Genomic DNA, 25869 nt, shown 5'->3' on the forward strand with positions numbered 1-25869 from the left:
CAAAACTATTAGTAAAATTATGCATAACAAAAATAATAGCACTTCATGTGGTAACTGTTAAATAATTTGCCTTAATCTCAGTCACTGGTGCTAACAAGCCATGATGGTTTCCATTTCTATGTGTTTGTAATTTTTTTTTACAAAGGTCTAGATTAAAGAGAGTTTCTCCCTCCACTTTCATCCTATTTCCATCTGAATATGTTAACGAATATTAGCAAATCTTCCAGAAGCATGCACTGCATACTAATATTTGAAAATGGACAAAGAGTGCCTAAAATTTTAATAGAATATAACATCGAATAAAATTAAAAATGAGAAAAGGGACACAGCTTTATTAGAAAATATGCTACTTCTTATTACCTGATCTGATTTTCCATTTTCCTCTTTTTCATCTACTTCTGAGCTTTCTGTTTTATTAAGAATGCAATTCTCTGGTTGGGAGAGAGCTGAGTCTAGCTCATTTCCAGCTTCTTCTAGTTTACCTTGCTCAGACATTCTCAGAAATTAAAAGAATAAATTGTGATGACCTAAAATATCAAGATGTAAACAAACAAAATATAGGTAAAAGTTTATATCATTTTATTCCTATTTTTAATATAACCCAACAGAATTCAGTACAATTCAGACAGTAATGGATTAAAGAATTCACCTTCCACCCAGGAGTTGTAAAACCTAAACATGCATAAGGATTCTTTTACCAGGAAGGTAGTGTAACAAATTAATGATAACCTGTACTCATGCTCTTAATTTGGTGGGGCATCAAATATACATTTTTTCTACTAGAACATTCACCTTTTTAAAAGAAAGGGAATTAACACACACCTACCATTCAGTCATCCCCATGTGCACACATATGAAAGAAAGGGGGAAAAAACCTTGAAGAAATAATGGTTCGATATAAACAGTAATTCTCCACTTGACATTAAAGCTCTCATAGTCTTCATTGCTAGGCATCAAACTGACAGCTCCACTATAAAATTCAAAAGCCTTTTCCAAACCCCATCTCATTCTCCAGTACTGTGAAAATCTTCCCAGAAACTCTTGGCAGATGGCTCTGATGAAGATCTTAAAAGCAAGGCTTTGCTCTCATTTCACAATTGTCATTTGTACAGAATCTCAGAATAGCTTTTCAAAATCAAAAATATCCATAAAATACCACTCTGACACCTCCATACTGATTGGTTGTCAAATGTGTCTCATGAATAATTTAGTACTTTTTGTTCTTCCCACCCACTTTTTTAAAAATAAAAAGTCTTAAGGAGGTAAAAATATACCGGAGAAAGACAATTATTTCCAAACAGATTTTACTATTTGCCCTACTCCCAATGTAATGATGATTAGTTGATAGATATAAACTTCATTATCTTTCTTTTATAGATAGCAATTCACACTGAAGAGATGCCTCCAATCTTTGTTTTTTGTTTATTTCAAAAGAAAATACAAAGTACACTGAGTGGTCAGAAATTCAGAAAACTGAGCATGATTTTGTAAAGGAACTGAGGACTAAGAATAATCTTCCTTTTAAGCTTACATTTTCTGTATTTCTCTTTGCATGAACAGTGGGGCAAAACAGCAATGATTTAAAGTGTAAATTCCTAACAATCAACAAGTAGTCATTTTTATTAGCACAGATTTTTTTGGGGGGTGGGGCGGAAATAATGTCTCTTTTTAACTGGGAAACATTTATATCTGTAAATGAATACATACTTGCTGACCATTTTAAATATAACTAGCATGAATTCTATTAATCTTATTTATTTGGTATCTACTCCAGCGATTAAATACATGCAAAATCCAGCGTGGATACTGTATCGGTACAAGTGCACACATAGACAAAATCTACTGCCATTAGGTAGGTAACGAAGATATAATCATTTACCTTCAGTGCTGTAATAACTCTTGATATCTTTCTATCAGTTTCTGTTGCTCCTCACAGGTTAAATCCAAACAAGTGATCAATGACAATGTGAATCCCATGACCCCATTAACAGTTCAGGATGCCAGTTTCCATGCTGTTCCTTTATAGAATTTGACAGATCACTGTCATCAACCTGGCAGGGAGGGAAAAAAAAAAGACAAAAAGTAAATACCAATAATAATAGTTATAATCATAGTAAGATTAAAAGATAAAATAAAGAGACCAGATTTCTAACACTAATGACCAGCTTCAAGCAAATCACTTTCACAGCTTGATCCAGCTCCACCTGTCTCAAAAACTGTGTGCTTCTTCTCTAATGAAGGCTAGAGCCGGCTGTTCAAGTCATAACAGCTCCTACGCACAGAGCTAAAATTAACAATTGCATATTATGTGCCAAAGATTACTCACTTCAAATTTAACCTTTTTAGTGAATTCTAACACTTTGCATTAAAAAAAGTATTTTCTGTTTGCTTCAATGGAAATCAATATTGTCCTTAAAGAAAAAAAACGATGCTGTCTGCTCTGTAAGTAAAGCTCCAATCTCAAATTTGACAATACAATTTTAAAAAACAAGAACAACAAACAGTGATCTCAATAGTATAAATTGATGATTTAATAAGCTCAAGACACTGAAACAGCTCAGCAGGAATTAATAGGTCTACAATAGAAATTAGAAAGAATTTATATGGATGTAAAAGAAAAATATTACTGCGGGAGAGATGGGAACATTCTGGGCATTTGGCTAAAAAGAAGTGAGAGATTTAAAGAAAAGTAGAAACATCCATAAAGTACCAAAATATCATTATTATATTTTAGAGAGCTAAGTTTGGCAGTTGACTATTAACCAGAGATGTGCAAGTCCTCTGGCACATATGAAAGCATGAATGTAGCACCTTAAACCAAATGTATCTTTTCCAGGATCATTTGGCAACAACTAATCTCAGGAAAACAGGCAGCTGCTTTAAGGAGTTGCAGACAGGTGCTATGTTCACTTCTGCTTGTACTCAAAACAGTATTTGTTACCACTGAATCTGAAGTATTTCCCAGTCCTACTATTAGCGACTGAAATTGCCATTCTATCCTTGAAAAAATACATGCTGTATATCTATCCAATGCCATGGTATTACTAGTTGTAACTTACACTGGACTTAAATTGTGAACTGTAGCATCCACTGTAAGATGCCTCAGGTATATTCAGTATATAATATATTCTAACTTCCCCTTATTCTTAGACCCAGTGAAGCATAGCATATTTCAGAAGTCAATCGCTGGAGATAATTGTGTTTCTTTCATGTTCTACTGTTTCATATGCAACAACACTATAAGTGTTATCTCCTCACTTTGAATTTCATATTAGTTTAAACTTATTAGTAGCAACTCAGTATTCATTATCTCAAAAATATTCTTAATGCAAAGCCTATACAAACAATGGGAATAGTCAAAACATCTTAAGAAGAAACCAATTATACTCAGATTAACTAAACATGAGTTATGTATTCAGATAAAAACTATCTAAAAACAATGGATTGTATATATGCTAACCTTCAAAGAGAACAAAATAAAATTGTCATTAGTTTATGTTCTCTAACAGAAAATATAATGAGTGGAGAACAATCACTATAAGAAGTATATTAATGGATTTCTATATTAATTCAGTGATATTTGTTTAAAAACCTTACCACCAATTAGTAATCCATTATGAAGCCTGAATTTCTAGATGTTCTGCTTGAAAACAGTGCAAATGTTTGGGCAAGATTATGATTTTTTTAAAAAATCCTGGTTAGGATTGAAATAAATTTAACAAAACCCATAGTTGAATGTGTATTGAATCATCCAGTAGACATCGAGCATCATTAAATGATGCATATAAACTTTTTTACTTTCTCACTCTAGTTTGTTCAAATGCAAATAAAACGTAGGCATGTTAAAATGTACGGAATCCAGATGTTTTTCCTTATGACAGCATTTTTGCTTCAGAGTAATTCCACTTTCCCAGTGACCATGTTGCTAAATAGTGTCATCAAGAAAATGCTATTGTTTCTCCAGTGGGCAATTTTCCTCTGATTATACAGCAACAACTACCACTCAGAATGCATGTAGCTGCCTGTCATTATGGGGCCTTGCAGTCATAAGTACCCATGAAGGCTTATCCAATCCATGTTTATTGGAAGAGGGGACTCCAATCAAGGTAAGCTCCATCAAGACAGGATTCGGGGATTCATTTCCTGGCCCTACTTCACAGAATGAGTGCAAGGGTCATTCTTGCCGATTTACCACATTTTAAATTCAGTTACATAAAATATATTACCTCCTAATAGGTCCCCTTGTAAGATTGCTAAATCCAACTATGCTTACTTTAAAGTAAGGTGCAGCAGATTACAGACTTACTTGAATCTACATTCCATTCTGTTAAAATCAACAAATTTTCTTCTAGGCAATGCACTTAAACCAGGATATTAAATTCTGATGTCAACACTATATACATATATGCACAAAAATAAATGTAAACCAAATCAAAATATGGTCTTTTTGAATTAATTTAATCAATTATTATATTTGTAAAGCTACCTACAGTAAATCTAATTTTTCTCTTGCAAACTGTTTTTATGACACTCAATTATAGCTTCATTGTATACAAGCAACCATACCCTTTCCCTCCATTTTTTCCAGATGTGCAACACTATCTCAATGTAATTTTGAATCTATTATGAAGGTCAAAATCCAAACTCAACTTTGTATAAATAGTTCCACATTATTTTATTATTTTTGATAACACTAATATTATACTTAATTATTTCTATATATTGTAGTTAAATACTGCTATGCATTATCTTCAATTTAAGTTTAGATCCTTCTTAAAATAAAGCACATACTAAGTAGTACAGTAGAGAGCTAGTTTGGTCTAGTAGTCAAGGCATCAGGCTAAAAACCAGGAGACTGTGAGTTCTAGTCCTGCCTTAGGCACAAAGCCAGCTGGGTGACCCTGGGCCAGTTACTCTCTCCCAGCCCTAGGAAGGAGGCAATGACAAACCACCTCTGAAATCTTGCCAAGAAAACTGCAGGGACTAGTCCAGGCAGTCACCAAGAATTGGACATGATTCAACAGCAAAAAAAGAAGTAATACAATAATAAAACACATTAAAACTATAGACTTTATACAATTTGAATAGATATTCTATTTTTAAAATATGTTTTAAACATGGTATCTTGCTTATTTTTATTTAACAAGGGCACAATCCTATACAAACTATTTACTTGGAATCATATTCCACTGAAATTAATTAAGCTTACTTTTAAGTAGACAGATACAGGTGTCTACTATTAGTCCCACTAAACCTAAAAATGCTTATGGAGACAATCACAAACATCAGGGAGTTATTAGTCTATAAAATAATATCAGATAGCACTTACATGGATCAAGAAATGTAAATATCATAGTTCTTACGCTCAGTCTGCATGTACATGTATGTGTCTATCACAGCAGGCAGAAGCATTTGGCCAATTTTGTTGAGTAAGGTCATGCCTGCTTAGTATTTGCATGGGAGATGAGGGAATATAAAGACTGAAGGCTAAACTGGGAATTAAAAAAAATCCTGGAAGATTGCAATTTGAAATCAACATACTATTGCCAAAAGCTTGTATAGCTGTATCCATATATTTGCTAAGAGTTAAAAGCAAATTGAGGACATCTTTATCTTTATACATAGTCACAAACATACATATAAAGAAATTAGTCCAAATTTCTCATTTAAATAGAAAAGTGAAATTATTCGAATATTTGAAGAGCCTAGTCAATTTGAATTTCTAATTCATATAATCAAATTGAATTAAATTATGTGGGAATTAAATCAATTCCTCTGATTAATCCACAAAAACCAATGTATAGTGGTGGAATAACTTGAGAGCAGAAATGGTAAATCATTCTAACAGACATTTGTACTCAACAGGTAAACCCCAAAATTAGCCATACATTACAAGGAAACATAAAGGTGACTCAAATCACTAATAGTACCTTCTCTGAAGAAATTATTGCATGTATCTTACTATCAAAGATTTTTTAAAAAAAGTCTATTCAACACATCACAGAAAAGATACTAAATTATGAGCAAATTCTAGATGTTACAGCTTTTCCTGTCCTTTTTCTCCCCTCACTGCTAATATAATGGTTATCTTCATGACGTTTTACAGCAGAAATTTAATCCAAGTTTTAGAAATTTAGCTCATTTCCTTAAAATTGAAGTAAGATTAAACATAGTTTAGGTCCAGGACATAATAATCAAATCAAAAGCTTCCAGTTTCTTCCATTTGATTGAAAAGAACCACGAATGCATGACATAAAGCAGAAATTCAGCTCTACTCTGTATCAATGCCAGGTATCTCTGAGGAAGATTATGATAAATTCAGATGTAACCCTGTACCATGAAATTACTGTTCAAATTTAAGACATTTACACTGTACAAATTTAAGACAGTTCTACCTGAAAGACATGTGAAAAAAGGTTAAACAGCTAATTTATTAATTTACAGATTCAATTTAGAAGGCTGCCCAACTAACAAAGGTTAAAACAATAAACATCACCATCATATTATTTACAATAAATACAGATGATCCTGCAGAATTTATTACATGATTTTTATTCTAAAGAAAATCAAATTACACTTTATTTTTTCTACCACAAATTGTACTGTTATCAAGCTTGAATTTGTGGGCCTTGGATCAAAATCAAATGCTTAGTGCTACGAAAATGGGATGCTTAAACTTACAGATATTTAAGTTCATTTGATAAAAGTTAACTCAGCTTCTAACCAGGCTTCTATAAATGTACACTAGCCTTCTTCACTGTGATGCTCTTTGGATGCCCTTTGGATGTCTACAATCTCCCCATGTCTACACTGGTTTGCCAATTATTAAACTGTTGACCAAAACGGAGAAACTAAGCTAAGAATATAAACAAGGAAGTTCGTTTTGTTTGGATTCTTTAAATACAGCTATAAAAGTTAGTGTTGTTATGAGTAAGATTTAAGTAGATTCTCAAAGGAATTCTTCAACACCACTTTCTAAAACTACTTGGGACAAAATTTACTGCTGTTGTCAAGCTGACTCAGACTTGCAAGCAGGTATTTTTCCCATAAAGCTGCAGCGGTACTATTTTAATCTGTTCGATATCTTTTTTTATATTCATATTAAACAAGAGTGATATTCTTTTAGGCACACCATATCTGAAAACATTTTAAAATAAAGCCAAATTTTGATGGGTCTGTAAGTATCTGAAACAAAAGGTAATTTCTTTGTAATGAATTTGATACAAAAGTATCTTCATTACTTCCAGTATCTATTTCAGTGTACATATGACATTGATAATATTAGTCAAGGCAAAATCTAAAATAACCCCTAATGGAATAGAAAAAAGCATTTTCTTGATAAGATAGCTAACCATTTTGAGAAATACACTGGAATTCTGCAAACAGAAATTCCTGAATGGAAGTATTACTATTTATATGCTTGAGATGGTATTGTGTAACTTGAAAAGCCATGATCATTTCAACAAATTATAAGCTATTTTCAGTTTGGTAGTAGTATACAGATATATATTCTTAGGCAATGGAAAAATTAAGACCAATCCACTTTCAAAAGATAGAGGATAAAGGGAATAGTTACAAATCCTCAATACACCTCTCTCAATAAAACAGAACTACCTGGCAACAGTTATTTGCGACTATCTTATCTTTAATATACTGTTGCAATGCACTCTATATACAACTACCTCTAAATTTTTTAAGGTTTTCACTGGTTACATAGTACAGTCATTGATTTGCTAATAAGTGATAAAATGCTGAGACCACAGTTCTTCAATCTCCTTTTTGGCAATCTCTATTAGAGGATCACAAATTTTTATACTGATGCATATAACGTATACTTCCTGTCTTCTGTTCTGGAGTAAATTACAAAACTAGACAGAGTCACTACTTTAATGATGGACATGTACACTGAGTTCCAGCTCTTAAGAACCCAAAGAATGATGCCTACTGAAATCCCATTTCCACAAATTAAAGGAAGTTGAACCACTTCCTAGAGATAAGTATGCAGTTCCTTCTCCTGAAGAGTCAATCATGTTCAGACTGTCTATCTCTTAGAAAATTTTAAGAAGTTCACTGTCTTTTAGAGCAGGTTTGAATATCAGTTAAATAGCCTTGGTTTTACCCATTCTCTTAATGTTTTTATTGGATCTAGGAAATAAATCTATTTTTCTAAATAAGAAAACTTGATATGAAAGTCTGGAATAATTAATAGATTGCCTCTACAGAATGTTTTATGAGATTTATTTATGTTATGTCCTGAAAGTGGAAACAGTGAAGATTAAATACAGTTCCTGAGGTATGCTAGTCTTTGACCAAAATAAAAATGACTGACTGACACAGTTCTGGGGGTGGGGGGAAGAGACATTTCTTCATTAATACTGATGAAGTCCTCTACCATTTGCCCAAGAAGTGGATCTCAAAAACTGAGGGTTTCTTTAGGAGAATCTGTCCTGCTGAACTGAACTATTAAGGAGGTTTAGCCTGAGAAAGGTAGCGCCTTATATATTTGGACCCTGAAATTATGGAAACAAATGTCTACTAGCACACATTTTTCAACATTGGCATAATATAGTGGCAATCTCATGCAACAGCCAGTAGCCTAGTTGATTTATTTTTCATGAACCAAAGATTCTGGAAAATTCTCAAGGACCATTTTACATATATGCAATGCATTACTCAAGTTGGGAAGTAATCAAAGTATGAATCACCATCACCTAATCCAACCAGTTCTGGAAATGGCTGCCGCTAACACACTAGCATAATTTGGCAAATACACACTTTCTACCTGGGCATATACAGACAGCTGTAATCAAGTAGCATATAGGCCTGCTTATTCAGGGAGAGTGCAGACCTGTTCAAAATAGCTTGAACCTCAATCCCATAGCTTGGTTTTCTACTGCTGTTGTCCAAAGGCATCTCCGTATTATCTGGGTTTAGTTTCAGTTTGTTCTTTCTTATCTATAATCAACAGTTTCCCTAGAATTAAATGGCAATGAGAAATAAAACTGTGCAATAGTACTATCCTGATGGCACCTCACTCAAAGCTCAATGCGATCTCTTCCAGTGGTTTCATGTAGATACTTAATAGCAAATGGGACAAATTGGAGCTTGGAGCCCTGAGGGACATCAAGGTGCAATGGCCTGCCTATTGAACATAGTCACCCAGTACCACCTTCTAGAGAGAGCACAACAGATGAGACTGTAAAATGTCACTACACCAATTTATCATTTGACAAGACCAGAAGAATTTTGGAATACAACTGCTAGTGAAATGATAAAGTTTATTTTTAACTGAGATGGAATTTGCTCTCGGAAATCATTTCTCAAAATATAGTACAGTCCTGGAAGATAACTGGCAGCCAACACAGCGACATAAAAACACATGCAGGTACTTATATCACAGCTGGACATAATAATAAAGTAGTTAGTTAACTTTATTATTATGGTCAGCAACCAAAGTTGAGTATAATTTTTAGACAATTACAATAAAATACAATGAAGCAATATAAAAACTAAAATAATATTTTAAAAATCTATAAGACACAGAACTAATTTCCTAAATTGCTAGAATATTAAAAAAAACAGTATTAAAAATTAGAGCAATAACAATACTTAAATTGATGTCAACTATGGTAGTTACTTAATACTGTAAAATCATAAAATGACAGGTTTAAAAATATGCCCTGAGGTTCCATAAGAAACATGGAAAACTAAACAATTTCTTGTTGAATAGCAATGGCAATTGAGCAGAATTTAGTTAGTCTCTTGGAGGTCATCTCTGAAACGTCTGCTAAGGGGAAAGAATAAGATCAGCATCTGTTTTGCTGTGCCTGATTGCTAAAAGAGGTATAATTACACTTTATACCAATTTAAATAAAAGAGGGCAGCAAAAAGAGATGTTCTATTTATTAAACTACATGGGCATAAATGATTTTATTTAAGGATAATGTAGAATCTCCCATCCAAAAGAGTTAAAGGTAAGACATCAAGATGAGCTAATGTAAAAATTATTCTCTGCACTGGACAGTTTCTGATTAAATATCAGTCTTTTAGGTTGAGAATCCATTGCTTAATTTCCAACCCTTTTTTTCTCATAGCCAATTGAGAACATCTGGAAAATCTACAGTCATAAAGTTACCTTGTAAAATCAGAGAAACTAGAGGGTTTCCAAAGAAGGCTAGTTTGAGCCAATATCTTAGATGGCCGTCAGATTTAGGCTTGCTTCAAAACTTACCAAAGAATTGGTGACACATCTGGGCATGTAAAATAGGGCCTAGAATTGCATATAGCAACAGCTGCAAATCTGTGCCCCATGGAGTGGATAACTCACTATTTTAGTTCTGAAGAGTTTAATTGCATCCATGACATGCCAAGTGCCATTGTGGGTAGAGAATTGAAATGTGTGTGTATATAGACTGTACGTGTGTGTGTGTGTGTGTGTGTATGGGTAATTTAGTAAATTATATAGATAAGAACAAAATGCAATGTATTTAGGATTACAGCTCAAATCCTGGCTCATGAAATTAACCAGCCTTCCCCAATCCAACTTCAACTACTATACAACACAGGTCCAGATACTGTTGCAGCTGCTGGTACTGATTTTCATAATTGTAATGTTAGCATGGGAGAGGGAAAATGTGCATTTTCTAGGAATTGATGTGACTCTCATAGCCTTCATGGCAGAGTGTGTTGCAGCATGTGAACCAAATCCTGATATTTCCAAAATTGTAATGATGGAGAGTGCACAAGTAATAGCATTTGTACAAAAATCTTAAATACTCATTTAAAGTGTTCAGTTAAATGTATTTAATTTCTTTTTGTTTTTATTCTTGATATTTTGATTCATCAATAAAAGAAACAACAAAGAAAAACAAAACACTAAGCATACATAGAACAAAGGCCATAGATTCATATGGCCAATGTCTGCAATCTATTTACAGATTAAGAATGCCCTGTTTACAGATGACCCATAGTTCAGAACGGAGCCTACTGTAGCAAAATTCAAGTTAAATACACAATTATTTGAGTTAAATACACGATGGTTTGAGTTAATTACCCAATACTACTTATACAGTACTACACAATAACACTGTTTGGGCTTACAAACAAATTTGAGTTAAGGATAGACCTCGGGGTCAGAACTTGTTCTTAAACTGGGGACTACCTATAGGCTATATTGATCTATACATATGAAAATTCTACATTAAAGGTATCTTGCCCATGAGCTATACAGAATGTCTACCCTGCTTGTATTTTGCAAGATTGTGAAAACTTCCTTGTTCTGATGGGTTTTGTTGTGGAAAGTGGACCTGACCTGCATTAATAATTATTTAAAAAATAGGGGTTTTTTAGTTATGTAAGCCATCTTCAAAAGAAAAGCAGTATAAAAATGAATACTTATAAAGACATAGATAAAATTAGTAATTACTGTAATTTAAGCAGAAAACTGCTTACCATGTAGGATAAAGCAGCGTCTAAAGGATCTGTACGCCTACCAGTGGTATAGATAAGCAGTAACTAGCATACGCAATGTCGTTCTTTCCCTACAGGGAGCTTTCCTTGCCTACCCACATGATCCAGAATTTTCACTGCCTCTAACCACTACACCAAGCTAGGACTCTTTTTTACTTATTTTACTTTTTACTTCCTCAATGTTACATTTGGAATAATGTCTTGTAAAGGATGCTATTTCTTGATAAATCACATTAATTGTGTCTGGAAACCTTAGAATATGAATAAAAATGTTGTCATTCTATCAAGCTATCAATAGGAAGCAAAGCTATGCCATCATTCTCACAATCCAGTAGCAAATTAATAGTACATACATTCCAAAGCATACATATGATGAAGACACTTTACTGCAAATGGTTTTATAAAACATCTGTTCATGCAACACTATTAATCCCACTGTATTTCATGCTCCTGAAAGGTATAATTTCAAACAAATTAACATATAGAGGGTTATAGTCGTAATTAGTATTTTCTTGACTAAAGAAAGTCTCTTAAACTATCTCAGTAAAGAGTAAGCGAATGCTAAAATTTATGTCTTCTTGAGCTGTAATGCTGAAATCTCTTACAGCCAACAGCATACCTGTTATAAAGGCTTGAAACCTTTGCAAACAATCTAGGTGCTAATGAACAGAGCTGCTAGTGTTTTTTCAACCTAATTTCTCTGAGAAAGAAGTTGACAAATTTGACTAAGATTATATCTTTACATAGCCTGAAAATAATTCCCTTAAGGTCCTGACAGAGAACTGGAAAAAGGGGTTTTTTTTGTTTGTATTTTTGAGACAGGAAAACTTGAAGGAAGAATATGGAGTTCAGGAGTGAGTTAATTACACACACACACACACATACACAAATAGGGAAGTAGGACAGATTTATATTCATTACAGGTCAGAGCAAGTAATGTTACTTTAGATCACTGCTCACAAATATACATATATCAACATATTATCTATAAAAAGGTCATGGTATCTCCTACTGAGTTATTGCACATGATTAATATTCAGATACAATTTGTGTAATAGAACTACTTGAGCTTTTTAGTTGTTAAAACAGTTTTTCCATTTTCTAAGTCAAATCCCATAAAATGTTTACCAAATGAAATAATGTTTGACATTTTCATCTATTTTCTTTTTTTAAACTAATGATCAAATATCTGAGACACTACTGCAGCATGGATATAGAACATAATATTAGCAAACAGAAATCAAATCATATCCTATGAAGCTTTACTTCTATCTAGGCCTCTGATAATTTAACACAGAGAACTATCTGAAAAGTGTAATGAAAATAAAGGCATTTTAATAAAGTTTTAACTACTACTATCTGAACCAAATATCTAAAGTTTAGATATATTTTTAAAATATGGTTTACTTTATCTGAAAAAAAGTGTTATTTTCAAAGCAGCCAGAATACTAAAGCATAAAAAAAAACATATAGGAAAAGGAAGTTAAATAATCCATGAACATTTTATTCCTATTCAAAATGAATACATATTCAACTTTTTATTGATGTTTCAAGTATATCAGGGCATGCATCAATAAAAGTAAAAAGTATACCTTAACAATGGCATCCATGGGGCTGTGGAGTCGGGGGGGGATATAAAAAGTCAAGACAGTGGTTTGGGCAGCATCATCAAAGCCACACCCCTTTGTGTCTGTATGTTATGTCAACACATGTATAAAGGAGATGGGGCTTTGATTACACTGCCACAACTGCTTATCTTGATTTCTTTGAACTTAGTGCTGATACGTGAGGAGTTTAAAGGCAATATAGGAAACAATATAAGGTCATAGTAAAAGAAAGTTTGTCTGAAGAAAGGTATGGAAGCTTTGTGAATGGTGTTGGCATGGAATAGTTTTAGTTCAGCTTCCAACATCTTTAGTTTATTATTACTAACATTTTTTTCTTACGCTGAGGAGACTTGAAGAGAATAGCCTAATAGATATGCATGGATGTATGTAACTGCACTTCTGCAAAACCTCAAAAACATTTGCTGTTAATACGCTGTAGGCAAAGCTCAAGGAAAAATAGTTGCCTTGTAGCAAGTCAAGCAAAACAAAGAGTAGCAAGGTATATACCATCCGTTACTGGCACAATATACCTATGTTTTGTATTTAGAGGTCTGAGGAACTAGTCAAAGATACCCATCCATACTGAGGTGGGTATTACAGCTAACTCCACCACTTCAAAAACAATGTTATACTGACTTTCTGATGAAGAGAACCACATGGCCATCTAGGATTCTGCATCTTTTCTTGGAATTAAAAAGCAGATAAAGGAGGAAGGGAAGGTTAAAAAATTCTTTTCTCTTCATTTTTTTCCTTTACTGCGTTGCTATTGTCCTCATTCAGATACAAAAGCTAAGTAAAAAAATATTTGTGAGTACGTTCAAAGAAAAGGGTAGTGGGTAGTATAAGTTACAGATTGGTAATATATACCACACATACACACACACTTCTGCACATTTGTACCAAAATATACCCAAAACAACTGACTAGTATTTTTAATGCTTGCATCTCAGATGAAATTAGGGTATTAACAACTTCTCAAAACAAGGACATTAAAAGCTTCACAAATTAATGCAAATGAAACTTGGTGTTTTCATGCATGGTCTTCTTCCTTTTTCCTTTGTGCTAGCAAGCAAAAGGTTTAAAATGTTCTATCACATTTTAAAGCATCTCAGTATTCAAAATATGGTATTAGTATAATGTTGGGTCTTTTGTGACACTTTTGTGATGTTTGATGAGAATTCTTCTGTTATCTGATTTCACGTATCCACTCTGAAAAATGTTATAACTCAGCTACATATATTAAGTATAAAACAATCGTTTTCTTAGCATCAGTTTGGCAGATTTTATTTCATTCCACTTTGTACTTAAGAGAGTTTCAGAGCAGATCACTTCTCTCTCCACTCTCCCATATGCACACAGGCATGCAGACATGCTGAAGAAAGCTGGGAAAAACCCCAGTTGCTGTGGAAATGATGAAGAATTTCAAACACTTTATCAGGTTCATCTCAATTACAAAGGTTCAGACTGGGAAAGTAGTAGTTTCATTGTTGCTTGAATGTCTTTATGTACAGTATGTTATATATCCAGCTGAATGTATGTGAGTTGCTTCAAAGCTTGCACAATGAGATTATTTTTATTACTATATTTTATGATGACAGCATGGAGAAAACTTTGCGTATCCAGCTGCTAGAATGTTTTCTCCCTGATTAAAATTAAATTAAGGTAGAAGCAAACAGACAAGGAAAAAAATTACAGGTAGCTCTCGCTTAGCAACAATTGGGACCGGCAACTCTGTTGCTAAGTAAAACAGTTGTTAAGCAAAGCATTGCATGACCTTGCCAGACTTACAACATCATTTCCCATTTGATCATTAAGCGTGTCACCAGGGGTCGTTAAGTAAGACATCACGCGACCACAATTTGCGATTTTACTGCCGGCTTCTCCATTGACTGCTTGTTGGAAGCTGGTTGTGAAGTCCACAAATGGCGATCAGTGATGGTGATCATGGTTATCATGATGGTGATCATGGTGATTATGCTGCAACAATTGTAAATGCCTGCTGGTTGCAAAACTCCCAAGTTTCGATCATGTGAATGCTGAGACGCTGCAACTTTCATAAATGCAATGACTGGTCGTAAAGTGACTTTTTCAGTGCCATCATTACTTTGAATGGTTGCTAGGTAAACAGGGCAGTCATTAAGCGAGGTCTACCTGTGCAGTGTTCCTGTCAGAAATCAATTCTGTGTAATGTCTTTAGACACAAATACTCTCTATAAGTGAAGGTTCTCTTTCTTTCATTTCAACCACATGTGTCCTTACGCAAGATTACATACTGTAATTAAGGAGATAGGAGGTAGACAAAAGGCTCTCATCGCCTTTTAGTTTTCCTCTTTTATCTTTTTCTATCTTTTGTATTTTTATAATTTTTAATGACTTTTTATTTGTAAGCCACCCAGAGTCACTTTTATAGTGAGATGGGTGGTATATAAATTTAATGAATGAAAGAATGAATGAATGAATGATTTAATTAAAGTACTTGCATTAAAAAAAAAGATGTTACCTGCTTTATACAAGGTAACATAGTTTGACCAAGATTCAAAATTCACTAGAATTACAGTCTTGAATTAATTCAAATTATTGAATTACAACATTTTCATTTGGAATGTGAATTTAATAGACATCCATACTTTGTTGTCATGATCATGTTAATTTGGGGGCAAAGTGTAATGGAGCTACAGTGCAAAAGCATCCAGGGCAGACTGTGGTACAAGAGCATCAACAAGAGTATAATGAGGCTTTAGCTCAGAATGGCAGAAAATAAATCAATCCAAACTGTGAGGAACCCATTCCTAATGAAACACAGGAAAACCTGTCCTCCGCTTGCATTTAGGGATGTATAGTTTTTCCCTGTTCCATTCTTCCTCTATTAAAGTTCTCTGAAATAATTCTTGTAATAAGAGAATTCTTGATTTGCCAAAACTTTCTATTATACATTTCTAATGTAGAAACTTCAGAAGAGGTAAATACTGAAGGCATCCACTTTTTTTTTGCTTTGCACTATATTATAAAAATGATTAAAAAGAACACTTTTGTAAATTGCTGTGATAAAATTGCTAAGCCAAAGGCTTAATATTTCACAGCTCATTCTAGAAGCCCTACATGGCACTATTGTTTGTACCATGAATAAAGCAGCACAACACATAAATTAATAACAATACGATATATAAAGCATATCCTGGATACTTATATTAGGATAAACACGATAAATTTTATCAATCTACAATCCATAATAGCCTATTAAAACCAAGTGGTCTGTTGCATTTTATACTTCTGGGGAATTAAATTACTGAAGAGAAGTTCATAACAATAGAGATGGTCTTGCAAAGAATCAGGCCTTGAATCTTGTCATTTCAAAGGTAATTGTATTGAAGGCTCCATGCCAGAAGTATGCAAGGTGGCCTAATCCTGGAATACAGCCTTTAAAACAGCCTTTATCTCATTTTTCTAAAGCTGCATATATTACTATGCACAATTTATGGAAACATACATACAAATCTCAACGCAGTCATGGTTCCCCAGGTAGAAGGAAATGCTCTTATTTCCTATCACCAATTGAACAGATGTTACAATATTTCCTTACCTGAGAAATTTAGAGATCCTCTCTCTCTCTCTTTCTCCCTCTCTCTCCCTCTCTCCCTCTCCCGCTCCTTCCTTCTCCCCCTCCCCGCTCTCTCAGAGCTACTCTGCTAAACACTACGAACTCCACTAAAGAACTACCTTTTTTAAAAAGTCTTCATTTTTACTAATGGAGCAGAAGGTAATTTTTCCAACAGGTCATTACAAACTTTGCGGAGGAAAATGCACTCTTCCTGGCAACAATATGTAAGTGACTTTGGATAGTCCAATTCCAACTAGGGAGAGCAGAGTGGTAAATTTACAAATACTTGTAAACATGTTCTGAAAGGACATGTACAGAATATTAGGACACACTAAGCTTCATATTCCATTCATTCAGATTTTTCTGTATGTGCAAGCATGAAAGTAGTACCTGTCAGCATCAAATCAGCCACACTCATTTCCACACTGTAGCTGCATAATGCTGGAAAAAGATGTGGCTGCTTTAAAATGAGCAGTTGACCGTGCTGCACTCCCACTTCCACATGCTACAAAGCACCTTTTAGAAAATGAATCTGAAGCTCAGAACACCCTCATAAAGTACTACTTTTACTGTTGCAGCACTTGCTTCTGCTTCTACAGTAGGGGAAATAATGGAAGATATCTGGATATTTTAAAATACTTTTTGTGCATCAAGAGCTTTTTTCCCTTCTTAATAAAGAAGATTTAATAGATCACATATTCTTAGTTTCCATAAGAAAAAAATATAGGGGGAGAAGTTGGAATGGTGCATTTTCTCACCGCAGTCCTTAAAATACTTCGCAACAGACAGCTGAATAGATTTTAGATTTTAGATAATAAAAAACAGTGCAGTGGTAATTTACCCCAAGGAATTTCTAGATAATCTGTCAGTGAACAGTAGCAAATTACAAACTGAGATTTCAGAAGAAGATAGAATGCTGAGACTGATCTAAAATGGGAAGGTATAGAAACTCAGAGCAGTGACGCTTTTATTCTGTACTTTCAGACTTGCAAGATTCTGTTAATGTAACCTTACAATAGAGATAGAGATAGTGCTCCTGGCTGTGCTTCTTGTCTGGACTACCTTGCAAGGCTAACAACAGTCTTGCAAGTCTGCAAGTACCCCTCCCTTCCTTCACTTTTACTCTCCCCAAAACTAGGAAGATGCTTCTGAGATGCTTTTGTCACCCCTCTCCCTTTGGACTCAAATTTTGTTTATCAGACTGTTGTTTAGGCTGTGGCTGTTCCTCCTGTCTCCTAAGGTCATTCCCACATACCATTACATATTCAAAGAAAGCACTGAGATGAAAAGAGGTTAATAGTACTGGAGATTGCTTAGTTAGCTTAGACACTAATTTTACCTTGGCAGGGTATCTGGAAAAAAATGATAATTATATCGTGAACATTAACTTGAGTAAAAAGTATAAGTCATCACTCATGAACTTCCACAATTGAAACCTCTTTCCATATATATTGTCTGATTTATTTAATTATTTAATTATATTTATAAGATTTGTATGGACACCTATCTTAAAACACAACTGGGTGCCTCACAACAACAATAAAACCCAGAACTATAAAATAATAAAAATATAAAACCATAAAAACAAAACAAAACCCAGCACTCAGTCCTCCCCTTGGGATGCCCACAATCAACTCCAGATATTCTTATTCTACCCCAGCGCCTGGGTAAAAAGCCAGGTCTTAATGGTCTTCCAAAAGGCTAAAAGGATGGGGACCTGCCAAATCACTGAGGAGAGAGGGTTCCATAAGACAGGAGCAGACACAGAAACGACACAGTTCCAAGGTCCCACTAAGTGGCAAGGCCTCTCAGTCCTGGAAAGGGTGCAATTAGCACACAAGATGGATTTGTGCAAAGGCCTCCTAGTAGGAGGTGTGAGTCCAGGAGGACCCCCAAAGTGCACACCAGCTTAGTCTGGGGAAGTGCAACCACTCCAGAGACAAAGATGACAGAGCATCAGACCCTGGGGGCAAAAACTCCAAAGCCAATCCTTCTTGCCTGTGTTGAATCAGAGTTGGTTCCTCCCATCCAGACCCTCACTTCTATATTAGGTGATGAAGATTCATATTAATTTGTTTTGTTTTGTTTTCTATACTGCCCTAATATGTTTCCAAGAATAATTGCAATGAGATTGCTTAATTTTCTTTTTCTGATCAGAAAGTCTTAAAACTGATCAATTTACTAAGGGTACAAAAATACTTTGTATCAAATATTAATATTGACTTTAGGTTTTCTTTTTTTTTTTCATTTCTTGGCTCACTGCATCATTTATATTGCTTTATTAAGCACATACTTACCAAACATAGCATCAACTAATTCATTGATACAGTCACGTTCTGGGGCATACAACTGCACAGGGAAGGTTTTGTGAGGTATATAATTAGACAAGAAACTTTTGTCTGAACAAGTTATTTTCACGAGATCAATTGCAGCAACTTCATTTTCTGTTTCCTAAAACTATCTAATAGTTACAGCTATAGTGACCACATTAAAATGCTATTTATTACAAATAGACACCAAGTGCTACATATTATGTTAATTACCCCTGGGCTACTCTTCAACAAACTACATGTTTTGCACTGTTAATATTTTATCTCTGCTTAATATATATAATAATGTTGATACTGTGCAAGTTTACATATCTCAGGGTACAAATGAAAGCGCATGTATCATAATTTTATTTAAATCAAATCAGTTAATTAGAAGTTGGAGGCATATTTGTTAGTTCAATGATACCTCTGAACATTTCCATTTTATACACACACTTTTAAATATTTTTATAAGGCCACTGATAAAAATCTCCAGATTTAGAATGTCATAAGAATGTTCATGTTATCAAACATGATTTCTTGTCAAGTCAATTGCCTAAACCAGTGCATACAACACAGTGATGGCTGGGTAATATCCAGTACATAAACAACCAATCCCCAAAAGATATCTAATTTAGGAGGGTAGTTCAATGTGACTCATGCAGACCTTCACACATATATAGATCAGGTGTGCAGCTGAAGATGCTCCTAGGTCCTGCTTTATCAGTAAGCTCAGCACTCTAAAGCATGAGCTAGATGTCAACCACAACTTCTTCTTGAGAAGAACTTGTCCATGATTACTCCTGCTATGGTAACAAGTCATCTGGACTAGTACAATATAATTTATACTTTTGAAGATCGTTCAGAAGCTGCCTTACTCCCCACCCCCACCCCAATATAGTGATCTGTGCTAACTGGGGATACAGGGTTGAGACCATGTATCATCAATAATAGAGTATTATTATGCTAGTCCAGTTTAAGGTATTGCTCTTTTTCCAACACCCTGAAAAGGAAACTAAGTCATTAGGTTTTTTGTTTGTCAAGTCTCTTAGATACACTGATTTATTTTAACAGTGCTCTATATTGTTATTTTATTATAGCTATACTGATGTTTTCATATATTACATTTTTATGCAACTGTAAGCTTTCTAAAATTAATTCATCCATACATATAATACTCACAATATAAAATGTGAGTAATAGGTAAGCTTGCAAAATCTGTGACCAACCAAGATCCAGCCACTTGTTCCTTTCTTTTCCTGCCTGTCGGCCTGAAATTTCAAAAGCACAAGGGCTGCCAAACCCCTGGCAGGACAAACAGGCTGCATTCATCTTGATGGGCAGAAGGTGTGTAGGAGTGATGTAGCAGATCCTTGCCAGTAGACTGGGAGATACGTTTTTCGTATTGCGATCAGTCATAGTATTTTACATAATATTAATATTAATTAAAGAACCCAATTGTCATAACAAAACACGAACCTTCTGCTCCTTTGCAACTAGCCATTATATGTACAGGATTTCATCATCTTAATACAAGAGTCTATATAATCCTTCCATGAGAATGCATAGTTTTCTTGGTATGTTCCGTTTGCAATGAAATCCTCTCTAGAATAATTAATCTCCAAACAACAGGAGGCAATAGCAGCAATATGAGCTTCTATAAGGATTTTATGCTTGTCAAAGGTATCAGCTTGAAATTTGATGTGTCCATTTCTATTCCATTCAGTTTATCCTTTTTCCAAATATAAGCTTAGTTTAGCCATTTACACATTAGTCTGCATTCTAAAACTTTTACACAAAATTTATAGATCTTTTGTGTGCATTGTCCCTCTATACATTTGTGTGTACTTTTCCTAACATGTTTATTTTTCTAGGCAAGTTTCCCAATATAATGAGGAAACAGGCTTAAATGCATGCAGCTAGACTGCAGAAATACCTATCATTCATAGTAAGAAACAGCACAAGATTTCAAATATCCTTCTTCCAATCTACTTTTTTCTTTATATGAAATCAACTTACTAACCTGACATGCCCAACTGCTAATTCTCTATTCTACTGAAATAGTCTATGTAGATATTAATTTATATGCAACTGATCCCATGAATGTATTCACATACATTCTTGCAGGTTTAAGCAATCCATCTGCAGTCAAGAGCTATTTTCTACCCTTAAAACTTAGGGAGAAGTTTTGCACACTCATTAAATAATATCTGAGAACAATATCTCTAGAAGTTGTGGAAAATCATAAATAATATTAAATGTCCAAAATGTTTAAAGAATCTTGTAACTGACAAAATTGCTGAAGTATTTTTAAAAATACAGTACAATGAAAGTACAAAAAAAAAAAGAAGTTAAACTGCAAAAAGCTGTTGAACAGATTTCTAAAATACTAATAGATTTTTCATCATGGTATGTTTAAAATATGCATCATTCTTACCAGTAGTGCTATGAAGACCAACTGTTTACTAAAATAGGATTATTTACCATATTTGTGAAAGGAATGAGATTCACCCACAACTGAAACAATACAGATGCTGTATATCAGAGTTGTTCCAAACACTGCAGCTATAGTGAAAGTTATACCAAAGTCAAAACACAAAAAGACCTATCACAATAATAATAATAATAAAAATAAAAATAAAAATAAAAATAAATAAATAAATAAATAAGGCTTGTTCTAGGAACTTGGGAAGACTACCTCTGTCTATCCATGCTGACCTTGCTAAAAGTGAGGGAAGATACTTTTAAATGCTCCAATGTATAAAAATAATAGTCTCTGCAAATAGTATTAGTATATCATGGAGAAAGATTCTAATCCAGTTGTTTTTCTCTTGAATGTTTTTAAACCCTCCCCATCCCCCAAACAGGGGACCTTTGAAAAATAGGATTCTCCAATCTGAAACAGTATCTCTGCATTTTACTATTTCACTGTGTTGAATATATAGACCACATCAAAGTCCTGATGAAAATAATATTGAAAATAATACAATCATGAAGCAAAGATTTCACTAATTTCAGTAAAGTTTTCACTTAAGACACATATGTTCCAAGAGTGACTGAATAGGGTTCTGATTGCCTAGTAATTTTAATTGCTATCTTTGTGTATTTTTTTCTCCTTGTTTACCCAAAATCATAAATGTTCAACCTGGGCAGCAATATACATTTCTTAAACAAACAAACAATTAGGATATGATCAAATTTTCAGCTTGATTTAATACACTGACTTGATCCAAAGCTGATATTTATAACTTTCCATTTTGGTTCATAAAAGAAACTGTTTGATTTTTTTCTGATATGACTGCTTAAGAATAAAAGAAGCAAGGAGGCTCCTTGTTTAATTTAAATTAATTAAATTAATTAAAAATTGGAGATATAACTTCCAATTATAACAATTTAAATTACTGTTATAATTGGAAGTTATATCTCCCTTCCCATTAAACTACTCCAGCTTTGGAAACATATCAATACATAACAGTAAAACAAATATAGCGCCTTCTGCAGAATCTTAAAGCAGCTGTGTCTTTTCCTGGGATTTCATGGCAGCCGTGTGATTCTGTTAAAAGGCACAATTTTTTAAGGTATTACAGATAGGTGTCATGTTTGTACTCCTGCACACTCTGAAGCATCTTTTGGAGACTGAATCCAAAGTGCTGCACAGTCCTAATGATGACTCTTCCTTTTTCACATACACGCTATACGCTTTTGCCCCAAATACATAATCAAACATTCCCTGGATGCACAAAACACACACACACACACAAAACAGCAGGTCAAGGTACACATTTTTAAAATAGTAACTTCAGCACATCTGTAAGTGGCTCATATATAAAGAGAGTAGTATAGTAATTAAAATGTAATAATAAAGCAACAGATAAAAGAGCAATGTGAGTGAAAAGGGTTTTAAAGCTAAGGCAAATAAATTCTTCTTCCTGATTCTTGACATTGAAAGAAACATCATAATAGTTCCAGGTGAGCTTATGCACTTCAAAAGCAGAAAGCATCACAACTTAAAATGGATGCTTCCCTTGGTAGTCTTATCTGGCTTCAGAAGAAAGGATTATCTAACAAAAAGCTTTCAATTTGCTGATGTGTCACTAGGCAGATTGTAATGGTGAATTCAATGGAGATACTATGAGGAATTAAACATGTAATTCCAACTCGTCTCAAGAAGATTTGTCTGACAAACTCACTTTCTATCATTTTTATAACAATCAAAAACATTCCTTTCTATCACCCCCTTTAGCTTCTATCTAATTTTATATAATTTATTTTTCCTAAATTCTTCTAAATGTAGCTGTAAGCCAAACAGAGTCATTAAGGAGTTGGGCAACCTCGGAATTGAAATAAATACATAAATAAATAAATACACATATTTTGTTACACTCTTAGAGTCACTTGATTACTGTCAATTTCTCTATACGGTTCTGCTTTTTTTCTCCTTGTTCTGTAAAGAGTTCTGAGTGACCTATTTCAGAAAGTTGGTACAGAATTTCTAAAATAGATAAAATAAAGGCAGAGCAAAATCACATATAACGATGTGATTCGTTCCTTCCTCGCTCCCTCCCTTTTATATGAGTTATAAAGCAAAGCAGATTCATCAGGACAGAACTCAGATCCACTGGCCAAAGGAGAATGCATAGTCTGTCTGTCTGTCTGTCCATCCATCCATCCATCCATCATCCATCCATCCATCCATCCATCCATCCATCCAGTTTTTCTACTGCTTACCTGTATTTACTTGTTAGATTTGTATCTCATCTTTTTTCTGGGAGCTCAAGGAAGCATATTTAGCCCTACACTTCAATATTGTTCAATAACCCTGTGAGATATTTTGCGCTGAAAGAGGATGACTGGCTCAAAGTCATTCATGGCTGAGGGATTTGCATCTGAACTCCCTGATCCTAGTCCAAAATCTGATTCAAGATACTCAAGACAAATATATTTCAGGATAAGAATGCTTTCAGGTAAACAGGAAATCAAACTGTAACAGAAAAGGGAGTGTAAATTCCTCATATTTATATTGATATTGTATGATAGAATGTGGGGAATATTTTTCTATTCTTCAATCTCTTTATGAATAATCAGATAAAAATGGGATATAAGCAGTCACTACTTGTATTTCCTCTAATTCTTGAACACAAGAATTTCTAGAACTAGAAAAAATATTTTATCTTGGCAATAAGGAAGCAATTAAATTGGAAATCCTATTCCATTCACATTTCTGTTGTAGGTGAAGCCAAATAAATATTATAAATACACTGCTTCTGAGGTGATTAGGCATAAAAGAAGTTCCAAATGCCTTTTGAGTTAGCCACTTAAGCCTAAGAAGATATATATTAAAGGGACATATGGAAAGGAAGACTGTGTGTGTGCTTGTGTGTGTGTGTGTGTATGAGAGAGAGAGAAACACAGAGAGACAGAAAGAGTCAAAGAAAATAATTAAGATTCTAGCCACTACATTAGTATGGAGAACTTACTCAAGGAGTTGACTTGAAGAGCACCACAACACAGCTAGATGTCCAAGTGCAATGAAATGTCTTAGATAATACCCATGAACTTTCATCAATCCAAGAAGTAAAAAAAGAAAAAAAAAAACCCTGTCTGACTTTTACAGTGATTAAGTGTACTTCTACACCATACCTCAAGCCCTTAGAAACACTTAGAGTTGATCCATTATTGATTTCTTCTGCCAACTTGCAACGTTGCCAAGGACTGAAAATCACCATCTGACTCAAGCTGTTGTGGGTCCTGCAACAATAAAATCCTTCACTTCCACCTTATATTAAAAAAAAAAAGGGGGGGGCACCCAGTAGCCTGACACTTTGCATACAGAATCCAGCCAATCTGCTCACAGTACCATTTCCTCATAGGACCAGGAGCTCAGACCAGGAGGAAGGCTGAAACAGTTCATTCCAAAGGGAAAAGGGAGTCACAGCTTTTGTTGTTCTTGTTATTTTAAATCCTTTGGAACAGTTTCAACTGCCCCTCAGCTGAGCCAGAAGTAAATCAGCTTTGCTCTCTGACATTACTAAAACTTGGGAATACAGGGCTCTGGAGCTGTAGTTAAACAGGTTTAGAAGATAACTAATTTCTTAATTTTATTTTTTCACTAAGAAAGAATGTCAGAATAATGCTTGAGCAGTATTTTTGTCTACAGGGACACTTATTTCTGTTGTTGTTGTTGTTGTTGTTGTTGAGCATGTTTACGAGCAAGCTAGGAATAGCTAATCTCTATGCTTTCTTTTAACTGCTCAGGACAAAAACATTTTTCTCTTTTTTCTACTCAATACTGAATGTAATTTCAGAATCACAGAACTCTCATAGTCTCTGTTTAAAATTTGGAAATTGTCCTTGATCTTGGGCACCAGTTCTCTGCATTTTTATATTACATTTGAAGGATTCGCTCCCACTCCTCACCCAGCTCTATATCTGGACTGGGTTTCACTTAACCTCCAAGATAGTTGTTTGTGATCCCTGCCAAATACATTCCCTGGGATGCTCTGGTGCCAATGCTCAATTGTCAGGCTAAACTCCTCTGTCCAAACATCACATTTATCTCCTATTCTTCAGCCTGGATCTACATCTGATGTGGCTTTAGCTGTCAGGTCAATTTGAGCTGATAGAACCACATCCTTCACACAAGCTGATAGATATCAGACAAATGTGTCTGAAACTAAGCATTATGATTTAGTCATCTTTAGCAATATTTACATCAAGTTTAATCTGAGATCTCTAGTAACAGTTAAACCTTTGTTTCATCACTGGCTCAACTTACATAAGTAATTGATTGGCTAACCCTTCCTTTGTGCAATTTCATAACGAAATCATGTTATGGAGATCTTATATGGGTATAGAGATGATATCTGGCTATAGATAGATCATAGAA

At 34.3% G+C, this 25869-nt stretch overlaps 1 protein-coding gene across 5 annotated transcripts in view; it reads right to left on the reverse strand.

Annotated features, from left to right (window-relative positions):
- Positions 1-25869, reverse strand: part of ARPP21 (cAMP regulated phosphoprotein 21) — a 140722-nt gene that overhangs the window by 95918 nt on the left and 18935 nt on the right. For all 5 annotated transcript variants that reach the window (XM_063304096.1, XM_063304095.1, XM_063304099.1 and 2 more), the window contains exons 2-3: positions 1880-2051; positions 361-527 (exon numbers count right to left, since the gene is read on the reverse strand). In XM_063304096.1, coding sequence (XP_063160166.1) covers positions 361-495 — 135 coding nt within the window. In that variant the 5' untranslated portion in view covers positions 496-527; positions 1880-2051. The remainder of the gene's footprint in view (positions 1-360; positions 528-1879; positions 2052-25869) is intronic.

This window comes from Candoia aspera, chromosome 4 (genome assembly GCF_035149785.1).
Source record: "Candoia aspera isolate rCanAsp1 chromosome 4, rCanAsp1.hap2, whole genome shotgun sequence".
NCBI lineage: Eukaryota > Metazoa > Chordata > Lepidosauria > Squamata > Boidae > Candoia > Candoia aspera.